Source organism: Colossoma macropomum, unplaced genomic scaffold, assembly GCF_904425465.1.
Source record: "Colossoma macropomum unplaced genomic scaffold, Colossoma_macropomum, whole genome shotgun sequence".
Lineage (NCBI taxonomy): Eukaryota > Metazoa > Chordata > Actinopteri > Characiformes > Serrasalmidae > Colossoma > Colossoma macropomum.
This window is the reverse complement of record NW_023494784.1, coordinates 14,299,266-14,324,692: the sequence shown is the minus strand read 5'-3', so window position 1 is coordinate 14,324,692 and position 25,427 is coordinate 14,299,266. Positions and strand designations below refer to the sequence as shown.

The following is a 25,427-nucleotide window of genomic DNA, read 5'->3' as shown; positions in this document are numbered from 1 at the left end:
TAAAGGATACATTTAGGACTGAAAGTTGATGCCAAAAAGAATTGATTCATTGATTTCAGGCTTTTGGGAATCAAAAGTCGATTCCAAAGCTTTGGAAGTTTTCAAGTTTTCCCACACTGTAGCATGCACACACAGTGTGAGACATTCTGAGGTCACTGTTTAGACAGTCTGTCTTAAAACTACTTCCTTCCATAACTCACACAGCGGTGGTCCACCTAAATTTACTTTAAGCAAAGTGGGAAAACAAATTTTAACATTAGTGATGAAAAAGTGGCTTACAATAAAACACCATTACCAGTGCTGAAACAACTACTCACCTAAAGAAGGTAATGAAGGAGAATCAGGTACAGTCCCCCGTTATACCAAAGTTAATATAGCTACTGTTAGCAAATTTTCTTGCAAGGTCAAGAACCACCTCCACTCAGCCTGCAAATTTGATCTTATTTTATATTTATTTCATTTTACTATTTTTTAAATTGGTATAGATTTTTAGTTTATTTATCTTTATAGGTTGAATATATTTAATTCAATATATTTAAATGATATTTTATCTGTACTTCTTATTTGATATTTTCTTTATTTTCTTTATTCATTTTACTTTGTTCATTTAGTCTTTAGTCTGATTTATTTTAGTTGATCACATTTTTCCATTCCCTGTTTACCGGTGCTACACTGTAAATGAGAGTTACTCTCACTGTACTTCTGAGTCAAAATAACAGTTAATTGATTGAAATACATTTAATATCATACTATTTTTGACAAATGTCCTTCTTTTTATTTATTTATTTATTTTTTAATATTATTATTGTGTGGAATCGACGCCATCGATTCTTGTAAATTGGAATCAGAATCAAAGTCAAATCCGAAATTTCTACAATCAAACAGCCCTAGATACATTATTTATTTAAGCAATAGAACACGAGAGGGAGTGTGTTATCGTGAAATAACATCACGGCTGTGATGTTATACATGATAACACATGACCTCGAGTGTTCTATTGCTTTTATACAACAGTTAAATAAATAAAGTAAGAAATTAATAAATTGGGTCATGAACGTGTCATTTAATATGTTTAAATGTTAGCAGTTCCTTCCGCCAAATCATAGTTCTTTAACAAGCAGCTTGTTGCTACGTCACAGTAACAAGCTCCACTCACTCACTGCATAGCCGGCAGTTCATTCCCCAGCTCCTTGCACTAAATTCCGAAACTGTCATTACCACTGAGCAAGCTTTTTTGTTTTTTATTGCGGCAGTTTTATGGCTCAGTCTGATTTCATCAGACTCTGAAGATGAGACTACATGTTTGGAGAATGGTATTCTGTTCATGTCTGGCTAATTCCAGGTTGTTTAGACTTTCTTTTGTCACAGCTGCCGACTGAAAAGCTTGCTCAGCGGTATTGACAGTTTGGGAATTTAGTGTAGTCTCCTCTTCAGAGTCTGACCAAATCGGCTGTAGGTCAAATGTAATCTCAAAAGTATCCATTTTCTGTAAAGTAAGTAGTAAAAACGTTCAAATGGCTTGAGCGTCTCCAACAGCTGTCAAACTCGTTGCTTAGGAACGGCGTCTCGAAAGAGTGATACAATGCTTGTAAACCTGTGATGTTATGGGAAAATATCAGCACGGTTAGAACGCTTCTCAACCAATCAGCTTGCATGGCTGGAACTACCTGTTGTATAAATATACATAGATATAGATATATAATTAGTGGCACGAACCATCCTCTGACCACAGCAGTGTTCTTTTGTAGCAACTGTTGGGATTGGAAAAGTTTGTTTTCTTAGAATGTTGGCAAAAATTATATTTACTCTAATGAGACAATGTAGTACTTTATTTTGAGATGCTGCATTACTTTGAGTTTCCGGTTTAAAATGCTACCAAGCTGGACTATGTTGTAGCTAATCAAAACAAGCTGGAAATGATGACAAATTTTTATTTATGCAACAAAAAAAATCTATATTTGCTGTATCCTGATCAGGGGTGATTTAATGCATGGGCATATCTGGGCTGAAGCCCATGGAAACTCAGGGCCTCTAATTGGCTGTTATTTGCTATTTTTATTTATTTTATATAATATATATATTTATATAATATAATTACATTAATTCATTCCCCCTCCTCTTGCCTTCCGCCCAGTGATAGCTGGGATAGGCTCCAGCACCCCACTGCAACCCAGAAGGATAAGTGGTTTAGATGATGTGTGTGTTTGTGTGTGTGTGTGTGTGTGTGTGTGGCCTACCCAGATTGATCACAGGTTTACCCAAACAAACGGGTTTGATTTGTGTTCTGTAAGCACTATCACTGTATTATGGCCCATCAAATCATACACTCTCTGTCAAACTCTGGCTTCTTCTCTCAGCCCTCCAATCACTTCACAGTAACCATCCCTCAATACTTTAGTTCATTATCAGCCTGCCAGTGCCAGAATTTGAAGCTTTATTTGCGGTTTAAAGATGTAACTGTGGATGCTCAACAGTGAGATTTTGTCCTGTATAGTATGTCTTTTTCTACCCATTCAAAGCCAAAAAACGTCATCGTTGTCCGTTTTCTGCGAATTTGGTATTGACAGTTCCCTTTTGTTATAAAGGCTAAAATGGGCTTCGTGCAGATGTCAAAGCAAACATCTTAAGTTGCTTCAGTGCATCACAGGTGAAGCATGAATGGGTATTAAACATTTTTCATGCCTGCTGTGGCAGAATGTTTTTCCTTTGATAATTAGGCTTGGGATTTTAAGTTTGTTGTTTCTATGTTGTTTTCCCCTGCCTTTGGGTATCTGAGTCTGTTTTGAACTTAGCTAGTTAGTTACCAATGTCATCTGGGCAAATCTTAAATAGGGTCTGGGTAAATCTTTAAAAGATTTAGAACAAAGTGTAAATGGTGAGTGGGCAGAATTTATCATGTTTGGTATCAGTAAACAAACTCTTTCCAAACTCACTGTTTTCGAGCTAAACTACACAAGTGGTATGAAAATTTCTAAAAAGAACCTGGCGAGGCAAACTACAGCTTCTTCTGAGAATGGACTCCCTTCTCAGTGCAAATTTCCAACCATGACTAGTGGTGGCGTGTGTGTACCTTCATTAAAAACAAAGGTTTTGAGTTTTTGCACACTGTGTATGACTAGACCCACAGGGCCCCCGACCACATGTAGCTCCAGGGCCCATGATGTTAAAGCACCCCTGATCCTAACTGTGAGACTTTCATGCACATCCTAAGTAAGCATTATCTGAAATTAAATGTGCTATCTAAATTCTAAATCTTGAAATTAAATACGCTATCTAAATTTGGGTGTTTTAACCAAAACTGAGTTGTTGGCTACAATTTCTCATTAGCTGTGGGAGCATTCAGTAAAGCTGTGGCAGCATTCAGTAAAGCTTCTCCAGCCTCGCGACAGTTAACACAAAAGGATGGAGCATACATAGGTCAATTACTGAGCAAAAGCAATGGATAGGTTCCTAATTTGAAAAATCCACTTTTGCAAAAAACACATATAGTATGTACAGTTTGATGTCCTCTACAGCGCACAGTGGGTGTACCTACCTGCACACACTGAGGTTATTTTTACAAAAACAAAAAAGCAAACCTCTGCCAAAGTGAAACTATTAAAACAGCCAATTGGACTCCTAAATCTCCAGGGTAACAGGTTTAAGTGTCCATGGCGACGGTTTTACTGGTGTTGTGTGGAGAGGCCAGTCAGCGATCCCCAACCAGGCAGAGCCTGTCAGAACAGCAAAACCATGGGGGTCCCTGACAAGACCACACACACACACATGCACACACACACACACACACACACACACACACAAACAGACATACACAGCAAAGCACATGCAGATATCTGAGTGATCTGAGGCTAGAGAAATGGCTTTAGTTGAATGTTTCAGCGTCATCAACAAAGCTGTGACTGTCTTACCATTTGGCATGTTTGTACATGTGTGGGCATAAGTGTGTATATTTAGAGAAGTAATGATTTGAGTTGCAGAATGATGTGAGGTCTACTCCCTAATGGGGTCACTCACTGTCCTGGGACAGGTTCCCATGGTGATGGACGATTGCGAGATTGTATTCTCTTTGCATTCCCAGGCAGCTGTATGGTAAGGGAGAGCAGCTGTTGGAATGGACCTTTGCAGGGCTTTATAGCCACTATTGACCACACAGTCTCTGAACTCCCATGCCCCCAGCAATCAAACTGACTCCTGCCAATTTGACATAACCAACCGTAAATTGTACAAATGTTTATATATGAACATCAGGTCTTCCAGCTGCCTTGGCACACTGCTCTCCAGCATTTAGGAAATGGATTATAATGATGCACAGCAGCTTAACAAGTTTACAGAATACAATCTATGAATTAGCAAAATGTTCTAACCCAAAAGTGGCTATTCTTTTGCCTCTTACCATTTACAAAGAGCTAGAAAACCTTGCCACCCCTGTTTACACTGACCATCTTCTCGTTCACTGCATGACTGTTGACGTGAATTAAAGAAACAAACAAAATGAATAACATCATTAACATTATTCATCATCTATGTTCAGAGTTCAGACATTTGAGAAATGGGATCTGTCTCTCCCTTTCTGCCAGACCTTCTGTTTCTCTCCCTTATGGCCAAACAAAGAAACAGATGCTGAGCCCAGTGTGTGTGGTGGACAAACATACTCATGGCTAATTGAGTTTGGTGTGTGTGTGAGAATGTGCATGTGGGCAAGGGAGTGTATGCGTGAATGTGTGCATTATTGGGGGAAGGTGCTGTCTGCTGTTGGACAGTGTCCTTCTTCTGTAAAACTATTACAACAGCCCCTTTTTATTGGTGGTTGATTTTTTATTGCTTTGTGTTGTCCTGTGTTGTCATTTGTGTACAATAATGTGTAATGAATCCATAATACATTTGTAAAATGCATAATGAATGTTATATTTATTTGTGGCAATGTATAACTGTAACAAGGCATTATGAATATTATTCATTTATAATAATGTGCAGTTGCAGTAGTAATGACTGATAATTAAGTAATTGTAGCAATGTGTAACAATGGATAGTGAATCATTCATTAATTTTTAACAATGTGTAATGAATCCTTTGTTCATATGGATCTCTCATTCATATATGACAATGTATAATGAATAATTTATTATTACCAATGTCCAACTGTAACAATGGGTAATGCAAATTGTTCCAATCTGTAACTATGACAATGAATCTTTTTATTAATTTGTATTAATGTGTAACTGATCTTTAATAGATTTAGAAAAAAGTGTAATTAATCTTTGATTCATTTGTCAATCTTTCAAATGTGAGTTTCTTTGATCATTCTCATAGTCTGCTTTTAGGAGGCTTCTGCTAAATAGTGGGTGCTAAGATATGGTACAAATGAATTTTGTGTAAATGAATGAATTCATAAGTGATAGACAGCAGAAAGTCCCACCTGGAAAGTCAGAAAAACACACTCATTGACTGCTGCTCTTTATAGAGTGCCCCATCACACTGGTCTTCCACCTTGCCTCAGTCTGTTACTATTTCATCCTATTCATTTTTACACTACTGCCATCTATTAAAGCACACTCTCTCACAGATTCAGCAAACCTCAGTGCTTAAGATGCTTCTCTCTCACTTTGTGCTTCAAATAAAGGTCAACGTAAGCCTCAATGTGGTTCTAAATTCCATTCATCTGGTCTTGGTCACCTAGTGTTCCTGCCCTCCAGTTGGCTCACAGGCCTTGATTCCCAGGGGTTAGTCAGACTTTAACTGCTGACCCATCTAAAAAGGTAAGTATAGGTCACCCACATTTTATCAGGGCCACCATTCAGCTGCTTTCCACCTGTCAATAAGAACATAAAAGGCTGATAACCCACTGATCACTTGCCATCTGAATGTTTGTGGTAGCTAATATTTTTTTAAGTAGGCACTTTGCATTGATTATTCAAATTCTGTGATCTTTAACCACTCATGATAATAGGAACCTAGGCACTAATCAGGCAACCAAATCCATGAACATATAGTCAACTAATCATTATCTGTCCACTGAACAAAACAAGGGCTGTGTGATCTGCATAGTGTGCTCACCACCGGCATAAATCTGAAGGGGTAGTTGGTTTAATTCAGCTAACCAATGAATTGTAAGCAAACTGCCAACTTAACACTTGGAGCTGTTTTATTTTCCTTTATGCAGAATGGTCACATTTTATTGTAATGGTATCCTTGTTGACTGTCTGATGTTATGGAATAGTTAAGTTTAATACACACTTAGTTATGTCAGCATCTACAAAGCATCGACAGTGGCATATCAATGTAAAATGCTGAATTACTCTTTTTAGCACAGTGCAAACTGACACCCTTGTCTTCTTTAATTGAAAAGGGGGAAAATCCTAGATCCAGTCAGTTCCATGTCTGGGTGTCATGACATAATTATCACAAGTTAGAATTTATTGCCCTCAAAGTCAAACAAATGTCAGTGTTTAGACTTGCAAGCTGAATTAAACAACTCCGTGCCAAAAATCTCTCTTCCACCTCCACCCCATTCTCTCTCTCTTTTTTCTCCTCCCCCATTGACTGACTCCTCCCTAATGGAGATATAAGGTGAGTGTGGGTATGGGGCTCCTTGTTTAAGTCCAGCCAGTCATCTGGTCAGTTGGGGAGGGGGTGTGTAGAAGTTTGTGTGCAGGATTGTGTGTGTATCGTGAAGACCAGAGTTTATCCCCCACAGGGCCACAGTTATAAAGGTGGAGGTAAGTCATATTTTGTCTAATGCTCTCACTCTCTTTCTCCCTCTTTCTCTCCCTTTCTTTTCACAAACATTCATTTGATTTACAAGCAGATCATGAGATGGTAGCTTTAGCATGTTTCTAATAATTGATTTATGTGTAAATCAACTGAACTGTCAAAATCTGTATGCATTTCCAAAGACATCTTCATATCCTGCTAATGCAAAGGATAAAAGACACTATTATATACTACACCGGTATTACACTAGGTCTATAGATTGTGTTGTTACCTGGTGATCACTGAAAGGAAGCTGCTGCTTAAATTATTTGTGGATTTATCAGTGCATTTTAAAACCACCAGTGTTGAATTCACTCTTGTGGTGCTCATTCTTTTCCAGCTGGGCTTCAAAGTGAGCACTGTAGGTGTTAACTGAAGGTGTTCTTCGTGCTTGACATCATGATTAAGGGAGGAAATATGATGCTTGATTTTGATGACAGAGCAAATGGAAAAAAAAATAACTCATCTAGATTTGCAAAGGTCTATAAAATATGGGCCGGTGTGTATAGGACTGTGTGTTGGCAAAACATGAGAGGCTTGTGGGTCATATCACTGGAATGCAGCATGTGCAATCTGTCCACCCATCAGCTTGATGTGTCTATAATTTACAATTAATGTTATGAACTTCATAATTTATAGTAAAAAAAAACTACTTTGTAATTCTGATAACTATACAGAATGTAAAACTAGACTATCCACAAAAGTCTATAAACATCTCTATTGACACTCAACCCAGATAGCAAACAAGTGACGGCTCAGTTCTGGCCCACACGTAACTTTCATCCAGCCCACATACCACCATGGAACGAGAGTGACTTTGTCTGAATCCAGGTGCCGGAACGCTAACTTATTATTTAATGTTCAATGAATGCTACATTTTAACACAGCCACAAATCATTTTAATCTAAATCTGAATTAAATTGCTAAATAGGATATAATATTTAGCAATCCTAGTATTAAGGCAAATTTTGTTAGACTACCTTTTTTATTTCCAGGTAACAAAAAAATGTTACAAAGTCCACAATACCACCATAGAAAGTTGATAAGAGATGGTGAACAAAGTGTTCATTAGAAGCAGAGAAATACCATATATTATCCATTTGCACAATCATTTGCTGCATACTTGGCTCAAATGACAAATATTTCTTAGCTGGAATGCTGATCTATGGACAGTTTCTTATTTCGCCTGGCCTTCATTTGAATCTAATGGACAAAAATGACTACCGTGGAACGCATACACTTGTGTAGAAGTAAAAACACCCAAAGAAATACAAATCCATCAAATTTTACATAAGTACATAACTGTGTAACTGTTACTTCCAAACTCTGGATATATATGAGGTCTCTAGAAGGGGGAAAGTGTGAATGGGCAGAGCAGGAATGTGACTTTGATTAAGCTTTGGATTTTGAGTGTTATTAACTATACTAGTAATGGCATCGTTACTACACAAGACCTCTGGGCTGTAACCAAAATATACACACACACACACACACACACACACACACACACTACTAAACTAACAGGCTCCTGCTGGGACTCTCATTCTTATTATCAGCCTGCTGTGAAAATGCTCCTAACTGAGTGAGTGGATGAGCAGACAGAATGTTGCAGTCCAACATGGCTTTACGTCTTGTGCCACTGGACCCAAGACGCATTTATAAAAGTAGAGAAAGGAAGGTAACACAAGTAGGTTGGTACAAACTTCATACAACAGGAAAACCTTCTTTAATACAACGGTAGGAGTTTATTTTTCATATATTCCATGTTGTAATCCATTACAATTAATTATGCTATTTTCAGTCTCAAGTAGGTTTTACTTAGACAAACTCCTGAGTTCAATGAATGTAAATAAGACCACTAACACCCACTCAGATTTTCCTGGAGGAAGTAAGAATGGCACTCTGCTGAAATGAACCATGATCTCTCTGATATCTCAGGGCAATACTGCAAGCCATTTATTTTAACTTTGTTGCCTTAACATGTGGTGTAAGTTTTAAATCCAAAGTCCAAAGTGCTGAAAAGTAATCAGCATATTTAGTATATAATTATTTGTCACCAACTTAATTTTGACAATCAACAATATGTAACAGAATGCAATTTTTTAAACATTTTTTGCCTACTTTGTTCCCATCTGTTTCTTATACTAGTGTACTATGGGCATGCAGAAAACAACGTCATTTTGAGATTAGTTCATTTCCTAGCGGCCATCGATACAGTAAATATAGTTAACAATAATGCCCAACCAAATTGTTAAGCTGAATTCTGCTAATGGTATTAAAACAGTATGTGACTGTATGCTTCATGTTAGAATTATTATCAGTACAGAAATGGAACTTTCAGGTTTTCAAGTAATAATCATAGAGCAGAATTTGTTGTGATGAATCAATAAACTTTATTTACTGTTATTTTTGTCCTTTGGTAACAGAACACTGATGATGTAGACATTTCTTTGTTACCCTGCTGATTTGTTTAGATAAGAAAAAGTGAAATAAGAGAAAAAGGACAGCGTGGCAGATAGCAAAAGAACAAAAGAGAACCAAAGATGGCTCTGTAAATGTTGATTTTTTTTGGGCCAGTTCCTAGTCAGCTCTGTTTGATAGGCTTTTTGTGCCCTTGCATGTTTTGTGTGTGCGTGGATGTGCGTGTTCTTAACCTGCCCTGTTTGCTCTGTGAGGTGTTGATTTTATAAGCTTTGTTCAGAGGGGTTCCTCGAGATTCCAGCAGAGGCTAAACAAAAGCTAAAGAAACCGTCCCTCTTTACTGGGGCCAGAGATCAAGTTTTGGAGGATCTCCTGTATGAGAGCCATGTGCATAAAACTTACATGGAGTCTATTGTCAAAGCAGCTGCTTTGTAGTCGTTGAATATTTCACTAGACTAGGAGTTCCCAACCTGGTAGCTGGCAAACAACATCAGCATACATTAAACATATTCCTGTATCAGCACAAAAAAAAAAATTACAAACAAAAAATCCAGTTTCACAGAAAATCCAGTTTTATCAACAAAGAAAATCTTATTCATTCATTCATTCCTTCATTCATTCATTCATCCATTCATTCATTTAATCATTCATTCATTTATTTAAAGATGTTCATGTCAATTAATTGTGCAGTTCTGGTTATTGTCTGCTTAACCTAAAAAAAGGGGGCAAAAAAAGACTATATCCATGATCCAAATTAATTTAGAGAAAGCAGATAACCTAGCCACAACGAAAGGAACCTGCCAACATGGTAATAGCTGTATTTTTAAACATAGGCATAGGATAGCATGAGTACAGATGAGACATATAGCAGTTTCTGCTCCATTGTCTGCTCCATTGTCAATAAAAGCTCAGACTGAGCAGTAGCAACGTAGTAACCTTCTAAACTGCTCATTCTCCTTGAAAGATCCAGCGTCACCAGTAGCCTAAATAGGATGCTATTCTATCACATTCTATCTGTACCTGCTGCAAACCGATTTTATCCTGCAACTTTTGAAAGAAACCAAAGGGGTGACTTTTTGAACTATGATCTATGAAATAATTAGAAGAATATGTTTAACTAATAATATAAAATAATCATAATTATATGTACTACTACTACTACTACTACTAATAATAATAATAATAACAATTATTATCATTATTATTATTATTATTATTATTACATAAAAAATTACAGCAATAAAAAATCTGCTGGGGCACATGCTCCTCCCCCCCACCCGTGACTATACCACGGGTCTGAAAAGGTTCTGTTACATTCTGTACTTCATCAGTGACAAATATTGCATATACAATACACACTATTGTATGAGGACCTAAATTGGATAAGTTTCCCATTCTTGGCCAAGCCCGTTTAATGGAAATGGTCAGATAGGAATTTGCATGTGTGCTGTCATTGATTGTTAACATGGCAGCAGCGTCAAACCTGTGGTTAGTGCCAGTAAATGGTGGAAAAGTAACACATTTGACCTTTTTTCTCCTTTGTATCACTCTACTAATGAGCAGCTGAGAACTGTTCACAGCTAGTCAACTTCACAAAGAGGCTTGTTCTCTTGATTAGTTTGTTTGCTGGCATGTGATTCACTCATGGGACGTTATTGATTAGGGTGTGTTTCAGGACATAGATTTGTTCACATTAATGACAGATTTGAGTTAATTACCTATACGAATGTCAACTGGAGTGTTAAAAAGGTTTAATTTTAATTTGTAATTATTAATTTAGGTAACATTTAGTTTTGTGCTGTTTCAATACTAATTGGGTAGTTCTTATTGTTTCCACAGCATTCTGCTTTTTTGTCATGTCTGTAAATATGTCATTAAATATAAATTAGGTATGTATTTATACAAGTGTGCCCAGTATGGCAGTGCCCTATCTTCTCGAAACGTGAGTGTGTGTGTGTGTGTGTGTGTGTGTGTGGTGTCTTCAGAACAACCAGTAGTGTAGTGATGTTTGGAGGAGTAGGTATACTTTGAACACTCTGATTAAATCTACTTTGCACAAATTATTAATTGTATAAAATAACAAAACGCTTTATATGACAAGTGAGTCCAGACTTCAGAATGATGCTTATGTGTTTTATGTCGTGGATATGTATAGCTACATTGGCTCTATTTAAAGATCCAAAGTCTGTCTAAAAATCGTATGTAAAAAAAGAGTATACAACAATCCAACATAACAGCATAAAAACAATGTCAAATTATTTAAGTGCATTAATTCATTATAAAGTGTTCATAAAAGTATAAAAGAATCAGAGAATATAATCAAAAAAACATTTTTTTTGGAGTAGAACATGATAGCTGCTGTCACTGTTAGCGTTAGACATAGCTTTAACATGCTTTGATGTGTTTGCTTCATTCTTACACTATTGCCAGTGATGATAATGTGAACAAGCCCACCAGGTCTGGGCCCACCCATTTTTGTCACTGGCCTACCTGTGATGACTGCTGAAATTTATTTTCAATAATAAAATTGTATGAATAAATATCATCTGCATCCCATCATCGAAAATCCCAATTTAACCAATAACCATAACAGTGAGGCAATACTCAAGCTACAGTTTTCAACGCTGAAATGACTTTGCAGTCTTATTACTCTGCTACAAGAGGTGTGAGTAACTGAGTCCTGCATTAGTGGTAATGCTTTCAGCACTTTCGTGATAAATGGGGAGAGAATCTATGGATCAGAAGCGTGTCAAAACTACTAAACTGAATGTAGCACAATCATCAACCAGCTCATTAACACCAAAAACATAAATGCCAGAAAGTTATGTTGGTCATTATTGCTCAAGTATGCAAAGCAAGATTTGTGAGAAGAGCTCTGAGTTTTCTGTGCTCTGATTAACTAGCTACTGCTTTTTTCCACTGCAGTGTTTAAAGAACACTTATCATGGTTTAGACTTGTTCTCATTTTTGTAGCCCATATCCCCCGTCCAGAGGAGTGAAATTCAAGGTTTGGCCCACCCACAAATGTGTTGTGCGCATCTGAAATAGCAGTCCTTGCACTGCTACTCAGTACTGCCATAGAACAGGTAGTTACTAGCTAGATCCCAGTCCATTAAAAGTGATTATGAAGCATGGTGGCAGAAATAAAATGCCCTGCATGTGCACATAATTTGTAACTGCAAACATATGTGCATCCTTGTATTCTCCAGGAAAGAGAAGACAGAGAAATGGTACTGTTGCAAAAAAGTATTGCTATCTCTGATGATTCAAAGTGATGGCAAAAAAGGTAATCCAGGATTTATTAATTAATTCCTGATTGTGTATGAAAAAAGGAGACAGAAAAGCTGTAGAGAGAAATTCTTGAAACATCCTACAGAAAATTATGCAATCAGCCCAGGGAGCTCAACACATCAGGTTAACCAGCAATATAATTAGGACCTGACAGGGGAATCAAACCAATCACTTGATTTGCAAAGGGTGAGATGAATTTTGTGTGAGAAAAAAAAACATTACTGTAGGTGTTCTGGTAGCTGTTAGAAATGTAAAACAGCTGCAGCTCTTTACCAGGGCATACTAAAGGAGCAACTATAAAACTGCTACATGCCCTGTAACATGTATGTTAATATGTCTGTTACAAGGTTCATATAAAACATACAATGTCATTTACAGGCTTCAGATGTCCATGTTTAATCTAGAAGGGCAAAGAAAATTATTGTGAATTGTTTTTCGCTTAGCATTAACATACTACTAGAATCCCATAGATGCACTAGCAGAAAATAGCATGATCATAGAGCAGTTTTAACATTTATGGCCTGAGCTGAAGGCCTAGATCTAACTCTGCACTTCATCAGCTGAACTGAACAGCAGAGGAAGGTATGTGCATGTGTTGAAAGGTACATTTGTGTGTTATTTGTTTATTTTAGTGATGAAGAGTATGTTGCAGAAAATACACAGTCTTCAATAGCTCAGACCAGACCAAGAAACAATTACACCTGCAAACACACACATGTGGAGGGAATGTGTAGTTGTAATGTACAGATGTGTTTAGTGCGTGGTATGCGCTGCTCCCATTAGTAAATTATTTCTGGCAGAATTATTACTGCACAGTTTACATTTCTCCTCATGTTTGGTGAAGCTTTATGTCTTCCAAGAGCTCATAACATTTGACACATACAACAGCTTTCAAGAGCGAAACTGGCTAATAAAGGCAAGGTTTTGCTCATTTTTGTTTACTTGCTCTGTTGTTATTCAATACATGAGTATAACAATATCCCCAGAGTTGTTTGTTAATGCTGTAAAATAATTGAGATTGCCAAATACATTTTTGCTCAGTTCACTTTTACAATATGAGCAATCAGCATGGCTCTCACCAGTCTCACACAACTGGATAAGGAACGTTTGTGAAATTTTGAAAAATTAACCTTTCCTGTACCCGTGTATGGTTAGTCTGTGCTTAATAAATGTTCTAATAATGGAACAAATTACTAAAGTTCCACCTGAATAACACTAGTATAGCTAATAGTATAGCTGTTTGCACACTGTTGTTTTCTTAAACGTAGTTGTCATAAGCTTGTGCACTAAACACAATCTTCATGCTTGTGTTTTGCTGTTTTTTTTTTAAAGAACCAAAGACTGCGAGTGCCCATGACATGCCAGTGTGAAAATCACCGTCTACCTGAGAAAGGTCAAAAGTCATTGCCGTTACCCAGAAATTTGGATCCATTGTCACTTTGCAGCCTCTCACAAACCTACATCAAAGCAAATTTCAAACCTTTCAAATCAAACTCAGTACCGTCAGTTTGAGTACGAACCTGAATCAAATCTAACGCTAAGTAAAACATTTTGCTGAATCAGACTGAAAGCAAACTACCAAATGAAAGCTGTGAGGTATGTTTAGACAAAATTCAAGGAGCACAGAGTTCTGACAAACTGAAGAGGATATAGCCTGTTCAGCTTACAACAAAGCCTGAGAAAAGCGGTACAAGCTCCAACGAAGCAAAAAATGTCAATGTTTGCCAAACCTGGCCTATACTTTTTGTACAACCAGAGAAATAACTAGTGGATAACAGGGCGTAGTCACAATAATTTGAGGATTGTTCAGGTTGTTAGGCATGAAATACATTTTCTCCCAGAAATGGTGTGACATTCTCTAAATGTTTGTGTTCATTCTGCTGCACATTGCAGCATTTGCAGCCCATATACCAACAAACAAACACACACATGCGCACACACACAAGATGCACATAACTTTACATTGTTGCTTTGCTCCTAGATTTTCAGTGGGTGAAACAAGATATTATTGGTTAATTTTATTCTGGTGCAGCATGTTGAGATGAAACTTCCAAGACGTTTTTTTCTGAGTGGGCAAAAGTCACTACATTTCAATTAAAGATTTTGTGAAAACAAGATTTTTAAATGATATATGATGAATCATGCTTAGTGACCATGTACAGAACTAACAAAGTAAAATTTTGATTTCAGGTTGACTGATTGACTGGTTGACTGACCATTAGCTAATCGTCAACATTTAAAATTTTGCACTAGAAAGTTAATATGGTGGTGTCTGTGGTATGTGAAGTGTGCTTCCGAATGTCCCAAATGTCTGACTGTAATGCATTTGTCAAATGTCTCAGTGCCATAAAACAAACACATACACACACTTTCACTTCCGAAGTCAGCTAAAAATGGCTGACCTCTCTCTTTCTGTCAAACCACACACACACATACATACACACACATACACACACACTTCTGAAGTCAGCTAAAATGGCTGACCTCTCTTTTTCTATCATACCACACACATACACACGCATATACACACTTCTGAAGTCAGCTAAAAATGGCTGACCTCTATCTGTCTCTCATGCCAAACATACAGACAAACACACAGGTCTGAAAAATACCTGCATATTGTGTTACAATATTTAAGTATTATTTTGGAAGATTTGTATTTTACTAGGGTATTACTGAAATTACTGAAATACTCGCACTTTTACTCTGTTAAATTCTGCAATTAATTTTCACTATTTTATTTACTATTAATTTTTACTAGTCGACTAGTTGTTTATTTAAAAAAGTCAACTAGTCAACTAGTTGTCATTACTACATGATGTCAGTTGGACATCTGTGAAAAATGTTTTGCTAGTAGCTTGATGTTAGAGGCTGATTCTCGTTTTTAAAAAAGTTATTTGTAAATTGTTTTGGAAACTGTAAGTAGTAATAAACCCAAATGATATCCTTGTGTGTTTACGATCACCTGTTGCATGTTGCATCCAATTCAGTTCCCCCTTAAATTCATGTTTCCCTTCACAAATCAGGTCCTTGGGCACACGCATTCACTAAACAGAAATCATTCTTTCTTTTTTTCCATACATGTACAGCCCAACTCACCCTGCAAATGATCAATAGGCCTATATTTTAAGATACAAAAAAATGGCACAAGTGAAAGGCAGAAGTTAAAGGATGTTTGAAAATGCAGAATCCTCTGTTAATTTTCCGATGTTCACTTCCATCCAGTTGTTTCAAATATTATTTTTTCTGAGACTTTATAATTACGAACCCTGTGCCAATATGTTGCACATGTTTCAAGACATTATACTTAAATCTTTCAGAATAATTGCATTAGTAATGCTGCATAACCAGAAAAGCTCATGCTCTTTGCTTTAGGCTGAATACAGGCAAATAGCTCACTTTGAAATTAGACTACAATGGCTCAGGATCACCAGCAGAAAGAACTGTTATGATTGCTGGTTGAGGCAGGAGGGAGTTTTTAGGTGGCCTTGCCAGTCTCTAGTGTTTGTATTTATCATCCTAGACCACAAGTTGGTGCTGTCTTATCAAACAATTTTTAACACTTATATTTTTAAAAGAATGTAATTGTTTACATATTTGTGTAATTTATTTTATTTGTAGTTATCTTATTATAATTGACATGCACTACTGTAGCAAACTGAGATTGCAGATATTGCATTTAAAGGCTTTGTACATACAGTACTATATAAGCTAGATTTCAGGAAATTAAACTTTTCAAGACATTGCAAAAATATTGATTTAATGAAATTACTGAAGAAATCTTTCCACACTTTGACTGGATATACAAAAATGAGTACTGTCCTTTATTGTAATAGCATTTTTGATAGTGCCATAAAACGTATTAAATGACTTTAAAAATTGTTATAAATGATCTATTTGACGCTATTACTTAACTGACTGACTTCCTAGTAGACCAATTGATTGATTGATGAAACAAATGAGTAACCAATTGATTATTACTGTATTACTCCTACATAAAATTATTAAACTGTATAAATTGTTATGAATTGAATTAATTATTATGTTAATGAACCGATTGACTGGCTGACTGATTTATTTTTTTTTTGACATTTTGATAAAACATAAAAATGAAAAATTAATTCATGACTGATTGATTGATTGATTCAGTGAGTGATTTACTTATCAATTAATTAATTGGTTTCTTCAGGCCATGGCTGTGGCTCCCCTGCTGGTGGTTTTGGTGCAAACAGCACTAATGCCAACTGTTTTTGGAGGGGCATATTATGGGCACAAACCACATCATCAGCAACACCAGCCAATACCACAAATATCTCACATGGCCATGGGAAAAGAGATACCTCACATGCAGTATCCACACTACAGGAAGGAGATGCCACAATTACCTATGCACATGAACAAAGGCAAGGACAAAAAAGGTGTGTATAATTAAATATAATTATTGTAATTGATAACTGTAATCTCTCTATTTATTTGTTTTTTTGTTTTATATATTTGTTTTGAATAAAGGAGAGACCATTCCTAGAGGTGAGCAGGGTATTCCAGGTGAGACTGGACCACAGGGGCCTCCTGGACCTCAAGGACCTCCAGGACCTCCAGGACCTGCTGGGCCTCAAGGCACTAGTGTGCCAGGCCCTCTGGGAAATCCAGGCCCACCTGGCCCTCCAGGATTGCCTGGAGTTGGTGAACCTGGGATGCCAGGTATGCCAGGGAATCCTGGTGGTACTGGACCACCCGGACCTCAAGGAGATCAGGGACCCAGTGGAGAAAAGGGGCAAGCAGGTATACCAGGACCACCTGGGCCCCCTGGACACCAAGGGTTGCCAGGAATCGGGAAGTCAGGTGAGCAAGGACCACCAGGACTGCCAGGAGGCAAAGGAGAACCAGGGCACAAAGGTCTACCTGGTTTGCCAGGCTTGCCTGGGCCAAAAGGGGATAGAGGAATAGGACAACCTGGGCCACAAGGACCAAAAGGGCCAGCTGGACCCCCAGGACTCCCAGGGCATAAAGGACTCCCAGGCATATGCAAGCCTGGCATGCCTGGATTGCCTGGTCCAGTAGGAACACCAGGAAAACCAGGACAGCCTGGACAACCAGGTCCAAAGGGACCACCTGGTGAAGAGGGCCAACAAGGGCCACAAGGGCTTCCTGGCATTGGAAAACAAGGAGAGAGTGGATTACCAGGACAACCAGGTGCTCCTGGTGAAAAAGGATTGCCAGGTCCACCAGGTTTGCCAGGGAAATCTGGATTACCTGGATTTGGTAAACCAGGATACCCTGGCCCAAAAGGTGACAAAGGAATTGGAGGACTACCTGGTTCTCCAGGACAAAAAGGAGACAAAGGATATGGAGGTCCTCCAGGTATGACAGGGCCCACTGGACCTAGTGGTCCCCCTGGGCCTCCAGGACCAATGGGGCCTCCAGGTAGTGTGGGTGTGCCAGGACCTAAAGGAGAAGAAGGTGGAGGTGGAGCAAAAGGAGAACAGGGACCTATGGGACAGCCTGGGCCTTCAGGATTGCCAGGCCAACCAGGTCAACCAGGCGAGGATGGTGAGCCTGGTCCTCGAGGACCACCAGGACCTATAGGTCCCAAAGGAGAAGGAGGAGAGAAGGGTCTACCTGGGTCTCCTGGTCCACTTGGCCTGCCTGGTCTAAAAGGAGAAAGTGGCACACCTGGTCCTGAAGGGCCACAAGGTCCCAATGGCATTCCAGGTCTTACAGGACCAGGAGGACCAATTGGACCACCTGGTCCCACTGGGCCTAAAGGAGAGAATGGCCCTCCTGGTCAACCTGGTCCTCCAGGTGAGGGAAGTGCTGGTGCTCCTGGGCCTGTTGGTCCTCCTGGTGCAGAAGGTGCAAGTGGCCCCCCAGGACAGCCAGGGCGTCCAGGGCCTCCAGGTCCCCCAGGACCCCCTGGACCACCTGCCCTGTCCCCTGATATGATGGGTGTTCTATCCGAGATGGGGCCAGCCCTTGATGGAGTGAAGACTGGCGGATACAAAAAGGGAAAATATGGAGGTGGAGGTGATATAATGGGTGCTAATGGTCTAGAAATGCCTGCTTTTACTGCTCAGCTGACCACACCTTTCCCTCCTGTTGGTGCACCAGTAGTGTTTGACAAGCTGCTGTACAATGGACGACAGAACTACAATCCACAGACCGGAGTGTTCACCTGTGACCTTCCTGGCATCTATTACTTCTCATATCATGTGCATTGCAAGGGAGGCAATGTGTGGGTGGGTCTGTACCGAAATGGAGAGCCCTTGATGTACACATATGATGAGTACAAGAAGGGCATTCTAGACCAGGCATCTGGTAGTGCTGTGGTTCCTTTACAACCAGGAGACACTGTTCACATCCAGCTACCATCTGACCAGGCAGCTGGACTCTATGCAGGGCAATATGTCCACTCTTCTTTCTCTGGCTTCCTACTCTATCCCATGTAGACCAATATAGACACAGAGAGAGGGTGGGAGAGTGTGACAGAGACAGAGCCAATGAAGGAAAAAAGAAAAAAAAAAGACTTTTCTACAATGATTTTATAAACCATCATCAGATGAAACAAAGGATCTCAGGAAACTTTCTCTGTGATTTCATGCCAGTCAAGCTCATCTATACATCTGTACGAAAGTACTGTTTTTATGGAGATACTTTAATATGATCTCACAAAAAGTTCATTAACCACCAAATGCATATTCATCTAAAAACCCACAGTCCCATGTCATGGGGCGAGTTATGATAATGAAATGTATTTATACATTTTTGAATAGATGGTACCTTGAAGGTGTTTGAGCTTTAGCATGTTTAGGACACATTGAATTTACCATTTTCTCAGAATTTCCTTTTTTGACAATGTGTCAGTATGACCAAAGACGACATTTTCAAAAATATCAAAAACATAAATTAATTGTTTTTACATGTACGTACTGAAAATATAGTAAGATTATAAGCTTAAGAAGACCAATAATTGCTATTCCCAAATTAAGTGTTTTTTCTTGTATTTAATCTAAATGTAATGTTTTTGCACATCTGTTCTTTTTTCACACAAATATTGAGTGAAAAACAAGCCAAATTTTAATAAAGGAATGTGTGTGTGTGTGTGTGTGTGTGTGTGTGTGTGTGTGTGTGTGTGTGTGTGGGTGTGGGTGTGTGAGGGAGGGAGAAAGAGAGAGAGAGAGATGGAGGGAGGGTATGTGTGCACACATTTGTGTGTATGTTCTATTACAACATGTTTGCGAAAGAGTTTAATGTTAGAATAATTTGACTGTTAAGAAAAACCCTCTGATACTAAACTGTAAACACTCACTTGTCTTAAAACCACTGAATAAATACTGTTAAAAAGAAAGTTACATTTTTGAGTTTCAGCCCTTACTTAGACCTCCCTCACTCTCATACATTTCATTTTATATAACAAACATATCTACATACTTTCATGTCACAAACATATTTGCATACTTTCAAATCACCTTTCATAATATCCTTCCCCATTACTCCTAAATATTCATAACATGCATGACCACTGTGTAATACACTTATGGATTTCTGATTGTCTGACTGTTGATTGTCTGTTTAAAAACAAAAGGGCTTGAGAGAAAAAAAATGCTTCATTCAATTTATCCCTTTACACAAATGGTGCTAAAGTTGTTTAATCCAAAAAGAAGCAAAGTTTAGACATTTTACTGTTAATTTGGGTGTCTTTTTTGAATAAAAGATGTACATTCGTAACAGTGTCTTTGCATTGAACTTTTGCACTATATACATGCACTCAAATCCAATCTTTTAAAGTACCTGCAAAGTTGTAAAATATCATCTATGTTGAATAATGAATTATTTTATGTATTTTTATGTATTACTTTTATTATTGTTATGCCCAAGAAACTACAAAAATTCTAAGAGGATGCATCCCTCAACCTCAACACTCATTAAAAATGAACATATGAATATGCATGATCACGCAAATTGTTAACGCCCATTTTCTGACCCTTTCTAAACCTGCCGCTTTCCCTACTACCTTGCACTATCTTTGTGTTTGAACAGTTGAGACAGAGCCAGTGTTGGAGTGGGTAATCAGGAGAGTTGGGAGAATTTAATTGCAGGTAGATCTTAAGTAAATAAAAATAAAATAAATAAATCAACAAGTAAACCTATTATCTGTGCCAAAACAATTTCTGTTTCACATTCATCTCCTTTTGTTATACATTATTCAGACAATTTACTAAGCATTAAATTATTAACTTATTGTTGAAAAATGCATTATTTAACGCTACAAACTAATTGCAATTACAAGATATACACCACCAATTTAATCACAGCTAGCGATCTATTTGTTCAGATATGTGTGGGTAATTGCACTGGACTACTTAAAATCAGGGTCAAATCAATTTCATTCAGTTCCTGTTCAGAGCGCTGTGATAGGTAGGCTGGTTAAAAAGCACAGTGTATAAATAATAATGATATTATGCCTTTTGTTTCTTTATGTATGCAAAAAAATAATGCCATCACAACTATAAAAACTAAAAAAAGTAATAAAAATATGAAATATGGTAAATATAAAATATAAAAATTAAGCATTACATACAATGTCAACAAAATTATCAAATATAAATCATAGAATGTAATAAATATATTAAAATAAATATTATCTAAAATGTGGAATACTACAAATCAGAAAAACCTAGTAGAAACGAAAGGGATGTGTAACCCTAGTGATGCTGATGCTGCGCTCTCAGATCTCACATCCGAGGGCGGAAAGATGACGTGCGCTCTTCTACTGCGCATGCGCAGAACTGACAGACGCGCTAGGGAGCAGCTGCACCATCTCGGGTTTCTTCAGATTTTATCTGTTAAAACAGCTCTGGCGTTCCTCAGATTTGCAGCAAAGCAGTGGTAAGTAGCGACATCCTGAGTTTTATTCATGTGATGTATTTAAGAACAGCTGTTTTTATTTTGTTATTTTGCAGTGTAAATTTCATGTATTGCAGCGGGACTATACAGATCTGCAGTTGCCAACCTGACACCAGAGCTATAGGCCAGCTCGCGATTTGGTTAGGCTAGGCCTATTTCAGCTAGTCCAGCTAATCCAATAATAAGCGATTGTCTTTTTCTTAGCTTCGGAAAGCAAATATCCTGGCGTAAAACACGGAAATAAGCCTTGCTTCGTCATGCCCAAATAGGTTACTGTATCATATCCAGCGTCGGTCTCATTAGTTAACGTACCCATTAGCCAGCAACGAAGCCACATTTCCCATGTAGGCCTATCCATATAGCATTTACTGATAGAAAATCTATTTTAAAATACTATGGTGGACTTTTCTCTGGTTGGTTAATGATGCTATAAGTCCTATCTATTTTAATGTTTTTCTGATATAAAATCTTCTTGGGTCTGACAGCTTTTTTGTACTTGGCCTAAATATTAAAATAAGCTAAATGGGGATGAGGGGGTGAGGGGGCGGGGTGGGGTAGAGGGCGGCTGGCGGGGTGAGGGGGAGTGAGGGAGGGGGGGTGAGGGTGGTCTACATAGCCTGAGGTTAAAAGAGCAATTTACACCATGATTGTACGTCTTTGCTCTGTTGTATATCATTAGTAGACCTGTAACTAATACCCTTGGCATCTGTTGGGAAATATTTTACACAGAGGTTTGCCATGACGTCACGCACAGGTCCAAGAGCTGCGGGGACTGATGGGAGTGACTTTAAGCACAGAGAGAAAGTGGCATCTCACTACCAGATGAGGTAACTTCTCTTACATCTCTACAGTAAACCTAGGCTGAGTGATTTGAGGAAAATATCTAATCGCAATTTTTATGCACAGTATATCTGCATATCTTACCTTTTCCTTGTAAGTTATTTGTTTCCATGAGGTTAATTTATGATGTTCATTGACTATATGTACCAAAAACATTCATTATTATTTGATCATTTTCCAACCTCTTTTTATGTCTGGACTGCATTGACTGAGGTGTGAATGGTCCACTGAACCTTTAGCAATGTTTACATACTACATCAAACTCTCAAAAAATTAGGAAAATATGTCTTTTTTCATGATATAGGCCCTTTAAATTGAGATTTTCTATAAATTAAGGTCCACTTTTTGTTGTTTGAGGCAGAACATAGTGTGCCAGTCTGTTATGTACACAGCACTTGGGTGCTTGGTTGCTCTGGAGCTGTGGAAATGTTTTCTCTGTCTTGATGAGTCTTACTTTACCATCTGGCAGGCTGATGAATGAATCTGGGTATGGTAGATACCAGAAAGTTTGGTGGAGGAAGAATAATGGTTGGGGCTGTTTTTTTTGGGGGGGGACCTGTTTTCAGAGATTGTGCTGGGCTCCAACATGTAATGACATTCTAGACAGTTGTGTGCTTCTAAATTGTGGCAGCAATTTGGGGAAGGCCCTTACTTGTTTCAGCATGACAACGTAAAGCAATAAGAGAAACATATGATTTCCGAATACATCTTTCCACTGGGACAATGCAGTTGACTGATTTGTATCATTCCATTGTTTATGTTGTTTTGTGTTTTATCTAAAACCAAGAGAAATAACAAGACTATTGCACCATCAGCCCTGTAAGTGTAGATAGGTGCTTTAAGTGATTTAACTGTGGCTACATACTAACTTGAAATCTATGTGTGTTTCAGCGCTTCATTAAAGTCAGAGATCAAGAAGCTGACTATTGTACATCTTCTAATATGGGCATTAGTAGCCGCCCAGGTGACAGTGGCCCACCTCAAGCTACTGTCCTATGACATTGTGGCCATGCCATACCAATGGGAGTACCCATATCTTCTAAGTCTGCTACCCTCACTGCTTAATGCCATGGCCATGCCCAAAAACAACATCAGCTACCTGGTGATCTCCATGATTAGCGCGGGCCTGTTTTCTGTGGCTCCGCTGATCTTCGGCGCCATGGAGATGTTCCCGGTGGCCCAGCAGCTGTACCGGCATGGCAAAGCTTACCGCTTCATCTTTGGATTTTCAGCTGTGTCAGTGATGTATCTGCTCATGGTAATTGCCATCCAGGTACATGCGTGGCAGATTTATTACAGCAAGAAGCTACTAGACGCCTGGTTTAACTCCACACAGGAAAAGAAGAAGAAGTAAAATGGCCAACAATGGAGAACTGGGTGCAGGCCATGTTATACTATTTTGCTCACAATTCTGACATGCATGGAAGTATAAAAAAGTGATAGATGCACACGTAAGATCAAACAGACCTGCATACAATTAGGCTGTGTTTGTTTACAGTGCATTGTTTCTGGTCTGTCCACCAGTGTACAATATATTTGTATAGATTCTTTATGTGTGTAATCTGTTAGGCCATCATGAATTATGTTTCTACTGAACGGAGTAGTGTTGATAGACTACTGAGGCATGTACTGTAATACATGTGTATGTCTTTGAGGGAGACTGTATGTGTGCATGTAAAATTTCTGCCTCTACATTACATCACATTATACTGTACTATTATGCTATGGCCTTTTAACCTCAATGCTTTTTTTTCAATGCTCTCAAAATAAAAGAAGATTGTTTAAAAATAGTTTTAAGGATTTTCAGACTGCTGATATAAGAATGATTGCATTTTATCTTTTTCTAATTTAATAAGAGTAGAAACAGCACTTATTAGACCTTTCTGCTTGCATTCAAGGGTCACTGTTTTTAGTAATGCTGGTAGTGAAACAGCCCTAAACATGACTCTACACTACTTCTACGACAAATGCATCTAGTGTCCACAAGATAGTGCTGTCAAGACTTGAATTGAAGACTCTTTTGAGAAACAATGTAATACATATTATAGCGTCAGAAAATCAACTTGTTTATGTATCATACTGTTCATATCATACTGATGATAATGGGATGATGCTCAGATGTTGAAAAAACATTATAAAAGGCAGCCCTGCCTAATTGTGGAAAGACCACAGATATTCAGCTCACTCAACAAGGGGCTTTATTGTTTTCTTCTCTAGTTAGAACAGACAACCTTATGAAGACAAAAAGACAAAACTGATGATGTAAAGAGCTTTTCCATTTCTCTACCAGCTGTTATCTGTAATGAGGAAGGAAATGGATTCCCAACATATGGGAGAGACTCAAGGAATATGTCAGTTCTCTGGATTTTGCATCACATAAACACAAATAAGTCTGAACCCCAAAGCCTGAGTGGAAATGATTCAAAATGCTGTAATATAACATTTTACATTAAGATGATCGAAGTTAAAGGCTTATTTGTTAAATTTTCACAGCCTGGCTATGAACTGTGTTTGAAAACAGGCAGACACAGATTTCTTCATCATAAAACCTAAAGCAAAATGGCCAACATAAAGCAGGTTGAGGGAGACAAATTTAGATCACAGATGCAGGAAGATGATTGTAGGAGATGATTCTAAAGCAAAAAAAATAAAGCAATAACTATTTGCATTGGAAACATTACAAAATGTCATGCAATAAGAGCTGGTGATTGTTAATTTTATATTTTTTTCAACAACAAATTGTATTCACAAACTTTGCCAGTGCTGAAACAGAATTGAAACATATGAATGTAAGCCACTTTAAATCCAGTTTAAAGCAATACCAATTTGGGAAACCATATGAACATTAATGAAACCAGGCAAATATTTTAGCTGGACAGTTTTCATGATGGAATTCAACTATTCTTTGCTTGCTTGAAGTACCGAGATAGTTCAGAACCAATGACTGGTTGAGTTTGCCTATCATTATTTTGAAAACGGTAAATTGGCTTAACATAGTTACGCAGCGCTTAAAAGAGGAGGGTATAGGTGTGAACTTTTGTTCTACAAAAGTCTTTAAGTGTATTAAATGGAAGACAATTACACAACTGACAAGATCCAAACAATCCAATTAGGCATAACGCGTGTGCTTAATGCAGTTATTTCTTTTAGAACAATAGGGTAGGGTGCGCTGTTTTAGTAAAACTATGTAGGCCCGTCAAATGCAGAGAAAGCCTCTCTCT

General features: G+C 38.1%; 2 protein-coding genes across 2 annotated transcripts; both read left to right on the top strand.

Moving 5' to 3' along the window:
* Positions 1-6,604: 6,604 nt before the first annotated feature.
* col8a1a (collagen, type VIII, alpha 1a) lies at positions 6,605-19,092 on the top strand. The gene is made up of 3 exons (XM_036573365.1): positions 6,605-6,716; positions 16,652-16,880; positions 16,972-19,092. The coding sequence occupies exons 2-3, from the start codon at positions 16,655-16,657 to the stop codon at positions 18,906-18,908; spliced, it is 2,163 nt and encodes a 720-aa protein (XP_036429258.1). The 5' UTR covers positions 6,605-6,716; positions 16,652-16,654; the 3' UTR covers positions 18,909-19,092.
* A 2,150-nt stretch (positions 19,093-21,242) lies between these two features.
* jagn1a (jagunal homolog 1a) lies at positions 21,243-23,994 on the top strand. Its single transcript, XM_036573353.1, has 3 exons — positions 21,243-21,348; positions 22,096-22,193; positions 23,098-23,994. The coding sequence occupies exons 2-3, from the start codon at positions 22,105-22,107 to the stop codon at positions 23,558-23,560; spliced, it is 552 nt and encodes a 183-aa protein (XP_036429246.1). The 5' UTR covers positions 21,243-21,348; positions 22,096-22,104; the 3' UTR covers positions 23,561-23,994.
* The last annotated feature ends 1,433 nt before the right edge of the window (positions 23,995-25,427 follow it).